General features: G+C 52.0%; 1 protein-coding gene across 1 annotated transcript in view; it reads right to left on the reverse strand.

Moving 5' to 3' along the window:
* Positions 1-493: 493 nt before the first annotated feature.
* The window catches only part of STC2 (stanniocalcin 2), an 11,004-nt gene continuing 1,185 nt past the window's right edge, over positions 494-10,312 (reverse strand). The window contains exons 2-4 of the mRNA XM_007465546.1: positions 9,007-9,149; positions 5,992-6,203; positions 494-905 (exon numbers count right to left, since the gene is read on the reverse strand). Coding sequence (XP_007465608.1) covers positions 503-905; positions 5,992-6,203; positions 9,007-9,149 — 758 coding nt within the window. The 3' untranslated portion in view covers positions 494-502. The remainder of the gene's footprint in view (positions 906-5,991; positions 6,204-9,006; positions 9,150-10,312) is intronic.

The raw sequence follows: 10,312 nt of genomic DNA on the forward strand, positions 1-10,312 counted from the left end.
TGGGCACCAAGCACCCACACGGCCCCTGCTTCCTCTCCACCCTTCTCCTGATTCCCAGGGAGACTTTCACACCCACTCCCGCACCGGAATCCAGCTGCCCTCCACCAAGACAGCACCAGAAGCTGCGGTCTGGGCCGCGATCCAGCCCCGGGGGTCACCCCCGCCCCTCCCCATCGCCTCCCACAGCAGAGGGAACCGCAGGCTGCCGCCCAGGGGCTCCGCGGATGGAAAAAAGGCAAAGTTGCAATGAGGACGCTGGGTGGCTCCCTCCCTTCGGGATGTGCAGGTGCGGGACCCAGCGGGCACAACCGAGCCCTCGCTGCCGCCCAGGGAGTCTCCGCTTCACCTGTCCATGCCGCTTACATACACCTCCATCAAGTCCGCAATCCCCATCAAATCCTGCGTGTGACATCCCCCCTCTTTAATGGCAAATGTTTTGGAATGTCCAGAGAGAAGAAAATGGACGGCGTGGAGGAAAGACTTCCCGGCCGGGCCTTTCGTTTCACCTCCGGATATCAGAATACTCAGACTGTTCATCCTCCCGCTCGCTGCTTCCAGAAGTTCCCTGGGCCCCGTGGCCGGCCGCTCTGCCCCGGGTGTGGGCGTTTGCGTGGCTCTTGCTACCTCGCTCGCCCTTGGCACCTCGGCGGGTCTCCTGACTGCTGGGCTCCGAGAGGTGGTGACCTGCCTCGCCGTGGTGGCCCCTGGAGACCTTGGTCCTGTGGCCCTGGAGCTGGCGCTCGGGAGGCGCCGTGGGAGGCCTCTGGATGGCCGACGTGCAGAAACTCAAGATGGAGCACAGACTTCCCCAGTTCTGCTCACACTGAGCCTGGACGCTGTGCGTGATGGCCTCCTTCACCTCCTCCCCACAGGTCAGCAGCAGGTTCACCAGGTCCACGTAGGGTCTGGAGATTGAGAGAGAGACCCAGGATGCAGAACGCCTGCAGAGGGCAGGACCGATATACCAGGGGAGGGGGACGTGACCAACGCTCGGCTTGGGTTTGGCTTGCTGGAAGATCTTTCTGGAACTACTTGAAGCCTTTACCCGTATTCTTTGGAGTACTGGTCTCAACCAACATTGACTGGGTGGCCATTACGTACTGAGCTCCATGCCAGGCATTGGAGAGAACTGGAGGCTGGGGAGAGAGCCTACCACAAGATAAAGGGCCAGTGAGGGACTTCCCTGGCGGTCCTGTGGTTAGGAAGCCGCGCTTCCACTGCAGGGGGCCGGGTTCTATCCCTGGCTGGGGAACTAAGATCCTGCATGCCATGCACAAATAAAAGGGCCAGTGACAATTCACAGGTGCGTATGCTAGAAGCCTAGGAAGAATCTCTGGGGAGGGGGGGCAAGAATACCAGCTGTGTGAATAAGACGGCAGGGGAGCTCCGGGTCTGTTTAGGGTGTGCTAACTAGGAGGGTTTTAGCGGGAGTGGAGCTGGGTCTTGGAGCCAGTGGAATACTTAGGCGAATGGTGAAGGGCCTTAAGTGCCAAACTGAGAAGTCTTTATGGCAGGGAAGAGAGGTTGGCTGGCTTTGCACTGGGTGTCCTCCTAGGTGAGCTCTGTACGTGAGGCTCCCAAGAAACCATCTTACCCATGGTCTGTGTTTGCCCCTGGTTTGGGCTTATGGCGATAAAGGGTGTTTGGGGAAGTTTCTGGGTGCACTCTCTTCTGTATCTGGAGGAGTCCAGAACAGGCAGAGAAGGGTGGGGGGATGGGAATTCCCACAGAGCTCTTCCGCTCCTTGGTAGCAGAGGCCAAGGTGGGGGAGTGGCTGTCTAAGCACCTCTATGCTTCCAATCTGGGCTTCCCCCACAACGGGAGATGAGGGAGGGGAGAGCTGGCTGAGAGGGGTCTACGTGCTTGGGACGAGAGCCAGCTGTCTGTGAAATAAGCACGCTGGGATCCCAAGGGGAGGGCCAGTTGCTCAGGCCATCCCAGCTGCCCCGGGTTGTTCTTTAGGAAAGTGCTGGATGACCACGTCATGCAAACCTTTCTCCTGCGGGTGGGAGGTGTGTGCAGAAAACTGGAGCAGTGTGCCTGCTTCTTATATTTTGGGGCCCATCTGGCAAAAGGTACCCCCCGGCAATGGGCTCTCCTGGCCCACTCACTGAGCCTTTCTTACATCTCACTGGCCTTTTTAAGATCCCCAAGGTGGGAGAGGGGTATGGAGTGTTCCATGTGGCTAACCAGCTTTCTTAAGCAGTCCTCACTGGCAGAATTTCTGGATATCTCTGATCACGAGCATTGAAGCTCTGGGCCATCCCTTTGGGCAGGAAATCACTCTGGAACATGAGATCATTTGTAAGAAGGAGAATTCTTTTCCCCTGTGAGCCTGGACCACCTGGGGGGCTGCATTATAGCCCATTTAGTCTTTTCTCTGCAAGTTGACAGTTGTCGCCAAGCAGGAAGAGCAGATTGTGTTTTGAGACTGGTGACGTAGTTTACTGCCATTTTTATGAATTAGGCCTCAAGTTGTAATTAAGTGAACTGCCCTCATTTCATCGATACAAAAAACGAGGCGGGTGTGTGTGTGTGTATGTGTGTGTGTGTGTCAAAGTGGCTTTGGAAGCTTCTGGGCTGGGAAGGCCTGGGGCTGGGCTGAGAGTGGAGAGGAGGACTGTTTTGGCTGATAGAGATCAAGCTGCCTTTTAAGGCCTACTTGATGCCTTCAGAGTCAGAGAGTCTGGGCACGGCTGATGGGCAGGGTGCTGAAACTCTCTAAGGCAGGCCCCTAACCGTGACAAGGACAGCAATGACCCAAGTCTGCTTGAGTTAAGAGACGAGGGCAAGGGGCAACACAAGGGAAATGCTCCCTGCAGGTCTGTTTCCTTCCATCTTTTGAAAACTAGCAACTGACTGCCTCAGGGAGGTCAGGGCCACCGAGTATATCTGCTAGAGCAGCATCGGGATTTTAGCACCTGATCCTACCTGCCACCCCCTGGGGCTAGATGGGCAAATCGCGGAGGCTGAGCATCTGTCCTTTTGGGATGCTCTCCTTCACGTTTCTTTCCGCAGAGTATGGGGAGGGCCCTCTTGGGAAAGCACAGCCTGCCTCTTGGCCTCCTTCGCCAGGGCGTCCTGCCCACCAGATGAGCTCTCCGAATCCCGAGGCGGTCCCGGAAGGCTAGCCCACGCTCTCTTCTGCCCTCAGCGCTGTCGGCTGGGGAGAAAGCTGTGAACTGTGGGGAGGGCTGTGTGTTCATCTAAGCTTGTTTCGAGCTGGCATGGTGCCTTCTCCGGCTGCTAGCTCAGCCCGTGTCTAATGACAAAGCCCAGCTCTCTCCACTGGGAGTCAGCAAGGCTAAAAGATTTTTTAAAATACTTGGAGCGGGACGTGCCTGGAGGCTGCCAGCACTCAGTGACAGGGTGTGTGGTGGCCAAGCGGTTGATATGGAGGAAAAGGGATGGGAAGGGGTGAGGGGAGCAGAGGGTTTGAAGGAAGTCCCTTTAACTGAACGTGTTTTGGGGTGAATGAGGATCAGGTTGAGGGATGCGGGTGACGTGTATTCTGGAGTGACTATGATTTCCTCCTCTCTAGAGGGAAGAGCAAATTCAGTTTTCATTTTCTTATCTGTGGCCAATGTCACACATTCTTAAATGGTCTTCTTGATATCTGGGGACTGATGGGATCTTTTGTGCCCAAATAAGTTAAGATAGCCAAAAACCAAAAACCTCAGTTCAGCTTGAGGTACTAGTCGACGCAGTGTGTAGTCGTGGCTTCAGAAGGGAAGGTAGTGGGGATTTGTGGGGAGCTAGAGGTGCCGGCTTAGCAGGAGGCAAGATGACTTGTATGCAGCCACACTGAGAATTTGAGCAAATGGCCCAGGTTTGCTTTCGGGATTGACCACCAGCATTTCCAGAGCAGGCCTGGGTGGGGGCTATGTGTTGGCTCTAAATGACGTAAGGAGTCCTTTGGAAGTCAGGGCCCCGTGGCCCCATGGACCATGTTTCCGCAGAGGAGATGTCAGAAAGCCACAGTACTTTACCTCTCCTTAAATTCAAGGTGGGGAGGGTGGCGAAAAACCTGAAAACCTTCAGTTCCCCCACAGAAGACGTTTCTCCAGAAAGATAAAGTCTTCTTGGCTCCAAGAATGTACCACAGAATTAAAAAGTAGTGCCCCGTCATCCATTCTTGAGGCCAACAAACTATCTCTAAAGGATGACAGTGGGCTGAGGACAAATGAACTTCATGAGTTTCCCAGCCATGGGGTGTCTGCCTCTTGCAGGGGTACCTTGAAGGAAGGAAATTTCACAGTGCTCTGCTGGTGTAATGGGGCTGTTTCTAAGAAAAGGGAAAAATCCCGCCACACTTGGGGACCACTGAGCCTTTTGCTGGTCTAGGGGGGAGAATGCAGCCTAGGTTACAAGGAGGTTTGAGGTCTATTCCCGACAACTGGCTTCAGAATCACCAATTCCCAAGTTGAAAAGTAGGAATTGAACCTCCGAGTAAGACCTTTAACCTCTTAGCTTCACTTTCTTCCTCTGTTATATGGGGACAGTAGTCTCTGGCTTGTAGCACTGTTGGGAAAGATAAATGAGATAATCCAGGTAAAGTCTCTGGCCAAAGGGCCTGGCTCACTCAGAAGATTATAGTTATTGTTATTGTTGTTGATGTTATTGTTGCTTTGTTTTTCTGTAGGGATTTGGAAGAATAGAAAATATTTTATCAGGCATTAGTGTAACTCAAGGAAAAGCCACATCGGTTTGCTCTTGGCAAGAGCTGCCGGCAGAGCTGCTGGCAGAGATTCATGGTGAATCTTATAATTCTAACACTGCACCAAGGGGCGCTGCAAGACACCTAGAGCCTCATAATCAAGTGGAAAGTGACAGGTGACGGTTGCTGTCCTCTGTGATCTAAGTGGTGTCTGTGGGGGTGGGGAGTGGCCCGTTTAGCGACATAGCTGGGGGAGGCCATGGCACAAACTAAGGAGCAAGAGTTCATAAAATTGTACTGATTTGGCTCAATGAGTCACTGTGTAAAGACTAACAGTGCTATGACTTGTACTGGGCTGCTTAGCTAGTAGCTTGCTTTCTGCCCTAAGTCCCCAAGGAAGGCACCATTGCAACCTTCAGGGGCTACTGTGTTAGAAGCAACTATGTACCCACATGCTTTACTACTCTGCAAAATTTAGGATCCTATAGGGATGTTTTTTTAAGGAAGGAGATGTCCTGGGTTTATGATCGAATTGCAAGTCTTCCGATAAGTACGTTCCTATTTCCTCACGTTGGCATAAAGGCGTTTAGCTGATTAAAGTTTTTGCCATTTGGTTTGCATTTTCTCTGGGAGGGCGTTAATGTTAGAGAAGGTGAACTGGACCTTCTAAAGGAAAGGAGAGCTTATGGAAAGAAAGCTATTGGTATGTAAGAGTGTTAAGTCCTGGAGCCCGACCGCCTGACTCCTTATCCTGGCTTTGCCTTTCATTGTCTGTGACCTTTACCGCAGTGCATCTCAATATTCTCATCTGTAAAATGGAGATAAGAATGGTACCCAGCTCACGGCGCTGTCATGTGGATCAAGTGAAAAATTCATATGAAGCCCTTAGCACAATACCTGGCACTTAGTACATGCTCGGTATATATTATCAGCTCTCGGCCGTCTGCCGGGGCACCTGCATGGCTACTTGGAACACTCAGCACTGCTGGGATCTTGGCTGAGCGGAAGACGAAAGGTATTTCCGAATTCTACGCATCTCACGCTCGGTGAAAAGATTTCCTGTGGCTACTGCTTAGGATTTGGAAACCGATGTCGGAAATTTCTTTTGCTTTTCCCGAAGGCCAGCTGGAAGGGGACTCCCAGGGAGTCAGTGCGCAGCTTTCTGAGGTAAACCACAACCTCCCCAGTTTGACAGGAGAGTTCAGACTCTACAAGCCACAGCCCCTCAAACCGAGGAAGGCTCTCTTCCAGCCCCAGCAGGCCTCCCCTTCCTCTATCCTAGTTGCACCATTCCCTTCCCCCCCACCCCCCTGCCCCCAGAGGGCAGCACTCACTCGTGCAGCAGTAAGTCCTTGAAGTGGATCATCTCCACCATCACCCGGGTGTTCTCCTGGGCGGCAGAGCACAGGTCGTGCTTGAGGTAGCATTCCCGCTGTAACTGGAACACCATCTCCTTGATGGCCGGGCACTTCCGGCTTATGCAGCCGAATCTGTGCCGCAGAGCGTGGGCCTTACACTTCAAGGCATCTTTGATGAAGGACTTGCCCTGAGAGCAGAGGGGACAGCGGAGGGAGAGCGGGGCGGAAGAGACCAGTCCTTGCTACACACTTCGACTTTTTTACCCTTTTGGGGCTTACAAGGGATTTTTCTGACAGCTGAACTCCAAGGCCCTGCCGCACACAGACACCCTGGCAGGTGACAGGCTGAGGCTACATCAGGAGGTCCGTCCAGAGTGACGTGATACCTCCGCATTGGGCCCCAAAGAATGTTACTGGGGAGACAAAAGCATCAGCCTCCTTCCTCCTGACCTGCTCTGCTAGCCTTCCTGGTCCTGGGCCACCCGTGACCCTCCATCCTCAAGGCGGCCCACTGTTGGCCGTTTGGTGGCAACGCTTCTGGAACACAAAGGGGAACTTGGCCAGGCATAAATCCAGAACTCCTTGGTGGCGCCCAGCAAGAGTTTTTCTCAAGTAGAAAGTGCCTGCTTGTCCAAATCTCACATCTTTCCTTGTTCCTTCTAGTGATGTCAAGATCGGGTGCTAGCTGGGCCTCCCTTCTCTGTCTCAGTGCCTCCTGCCACCCCCAACCCATACTCTCTCTTGTCTCCTCCTAGCCTTTAAGGAGGAGCATTCTTTTCCTTTTTGAAAGCAATTCGACTCCTTGAAACTGTTAGGGTTATTGCCTCTAAAAGGCCCGCCTGGCACACTGCCTGGCAGCATCTGGAGCCTGAACTGCCCAACTGACAGCCCCTCCCCCATGCTCCCGGCCTCTGAGTGGCGAAGGCAGCCAGGCATACATCTGGCCTACAGTTCTCTTTCCTGGCAACCCCATTAGATTGCTCTTATCCTAGAAAGGAGACAGCTGTTCAGGGTGTGGCGGCGAGCCCGGGCCGGCAGCTCCCTTATCAACCTCTTGGGGCAGAGAGGCACTGTGGGATACCTACCCAGGGATCCCCGCACCCCGCTCACTATAGAAACAAGCCGTCGTTGGAGAGGTCACCCCCTGTTTTTTAGACAGGCCCGGACGTACCGGAGTTGAGAAAGTAAATGGGTTTAGGTTGGAAGTGGGAAGCCAGCCAGCATGTTTATTTCAGTTCTCTCCTTTAGAAACAGTTGAAATGTCCACAGATAGTGTCTGATCACTGAAAAACCACCTCCCCGTAGCCCCCTTTCCGCCGACTCTCCAGTGGGAGCCAAATAGGATGGAGGGTGCTAGGGTGTGCCAGTTTATTAAGTAGTTATGGGCTGAGATCTGACTTGAAAGGGATGCTTCTAACTTGAGAACATACTGCTGTTGGTTGAGAAAAAAAAGGAAGATTAATTTATGCGAGGGCTGCAGTAATATGTTCTTGGTATTCTTCCCTGACATCCTGTGGGATTGCCCTGAAATACACATCTTTCCTCCGGATTTCCTATTACGCTTCCTAATTCCAGTTAATCCAGAAGGGATGCTTTATTAGGGAGTCTCAAGGAGTTCAAACGTTCTACTCCTCTTTCCTTCCCCGGTTTCTGTTTCCCCTGCTGCCACCCCACATCCTCTGTAGGGGAGGCTGCCAGCCCTGTCACATTGCTTTCTGGTTCCCAGGCGTTGCTTTGTCAGGCTCTCTACAGGATGTCAGTACACGGTGACTGGCGATGTTCATAAATCACACCTAAACTGTTGGCCTCATCCAAACACTGTCATGGCTCTCCAATGAAATGGGCGAGGAAGTCTGTAACAACCACAGGGTACTTTATAGTGCATATATGGGCTGGGGAGGACATGAAGGAGATGAGCCTAATGCTCCCCTCCATCTGAAATGTGTTTGGATCGTGGGCACTGGGGCCATAAAGTTGCTTGTTGGGTCCATTTCCTGCCCACACAGCAACTGGGCTTTACCCTGGGGACCCTGGGATAACTGAAGTGGGTCAGGCCCTGACTATATTTATTATATAGAGCAGGACTCATTCAGGGTTCCGACTTTTCAGGTTGGGAGAGGAGGATCTGCTACTTAGGAGGGAGAAAAGTCTGCTCTTCTGGAGGCCCTGATTTATCCACGCTACCTGCCCACACGCCCTCTAAATTTATTTATTTATTTATTTTTGGCTGAGTTGGGTCTTTGTTGCTGCGCGTGGGCTTTCTCTAGTTGCGGCGAGCGGGGGCTTCTCTTGTTGCGGAGCACAGGCTCCAGGCGTGCGGGCTTCAGTAGTTGTGGCTCGTGGGCTCTAGAGCGCAGGCTCAGTAGTTGTGGCACACGGGCTTAGTTGCTCCGCGGCATGTGGGATCTTCCCTGACCAGGGATTGAACCCGTGTCCTCTGCACTGGCAGACGGATTCTTAACCACTGTGCCACCAGGGAAGTCCCCCACATGCCCTCTAGGAGATGATGAATTGCTACAAATTTTGTGTCTCTTTTATTCTTGAAAATAGCTTTCGGCATGGTCAGCTGGAGTCCCAGCCCTTCCGCCCTCGACCTACGCTCCTAGATGTGATGGGCCTTGCAGACTGGGTTCTGGGTAGCCAGCCATCCTTAGGTGTCCCTGAGAAGGTGTTTATTATTTGTTAGGACTTTTGTCTTCTCTGCTAAGAATCCTCAGAGGAGTGTTCAACTTGGTCTCCATTCCACTCTGTGTGTGGAGACACAGTTGGGGCGAGGAGAATTTAGCCTACATGACACGTCCCGAAAGCTGAACTCCAGGAGTGGAGTGGGGAGCCATTGGCAGCCTGCTGCTCACCTAGAAGGTCTCTGGCAAGTGCTAAAACCCACCATGGCGATCGGCTAAGAAAATCTGTTAACAAGTCTTTCCAACGAACATTTCGATCACGCTACGCTAACACAAAACATTCTTGGGGCTCACTATGGTTTTTTACCTGGGCATCAAATTTTCCAGCGTTGTGCAGAAAAGTCATGCAAATTCCATGTAAGCCCCGTATCTCACAAGAGTTGTCCTCGAAACATTCAAACACGCCACACCCCACATCGCCAGCGTTGACCAAGCAGTGCTGGATTTCCGCTAGAATGAGAATTACATACAATCGTATTCAAAATTCTCAGCCATGCTGGGGGAGTGCAGAGAGGCGGGTTGAAATAAAAGTAATGACTAAAAGAAGATTTAAGAAAAAAAGTTAGAAGTGACTATTTCAGGATCTAAAAAGCCAGGGAAAGAAAATTTCATCACTTAATCTACTTATGAAAACGTATTTGTAAATATTTGTAAAAAATTAGCCAAACCTACATTGCGAAAGTCACCATCAGAAGTTAGGTCCGAACACTCCATTTTTCATCCTTCTCATCTTATTAAAGCATTTGTGGGAATACTTAGTTTGAAAGCATAAGATATTTCAGCTTTCTAAACCCCCAGACAAAAATAAAATTTCAACCGATTAGCTTGGTCTTTCCCTTCTGTATCTCATCAATGAAATACCCTTCTCTACTTGGATGAAGCTGCTGCTATTAAATCAAGGCCATTTCCTTCCTGACCCCCAAATGAAAGCGTCCAAAAAGCAGTTTCAATTCAGCTTTATGATTCAACATCTAAAAATCAAAACAAAATTCCTATTAAGGCAGCGCCTCCAAACCATCCGCATTAAAAATACCAGGCTAGGGAAGTTGCGGTTTGCAAGCAAGCTCAGGAATAGAGTCAGATGGGGGCTAGTCTGCAGAAACGCAACCTTCGCAGTTAGAGGCTCCTTTTAAACAGAGATCCGGGGTGAGGTGACGCTTCATCCCCTAGAATTCCCGCGACCCGGGAGTTTGCTGCCCTCCTTCGCACAACGTGGCCCTAATTCGTCTCTGTGAAAGGACAGGCTGAGAGGGAGTTAACTGTCAGGCTGCCGCGCGCAAAGCCTGTCTTCCTTCCCTCCCCCTACCCAATTCCTTGACTTAAACCAACCACAAAATTACATCAGACAAGTATATTTTGGAAGAAGGGCGGGGTCGGAGGAGATAATCCACATTCAGATTAAATCTGCGGAGAGAATGAGGGGCGTGTATTTATTGAGGGTCACCAACTAGCGAAAATCACGTTCGATTCTCAGGGAAAGCTCTGGGACGTTCCCTGAGGGGAGGGTGGGCGAGGGTCCTAGGATGAGCGGGGCGCGGGCCGCGGGTGCTGGCACCCGCCTATGGAGGTGGGAGACTCCCGGACGACCCCACGCGCGGCCCCGGCCCGCCGGC

This window comes from Lipotes vexillifer, unplaced genomic scaffold, assembly GCF_000442215.2.
Source record: "Lipotes vexillifer unplaced genomic scaffold, Lipotes_vexillifer_v1.1 scaffold621, whole genome shotgun sequence".
Classification (NCBI taxonomy): domain Eukaryota; kingdom Metazoa; phylum Chordata; class Mammalia; order Artiodactyla; family Lipotidae; genus Lipotes; species Lipotes vexillifer.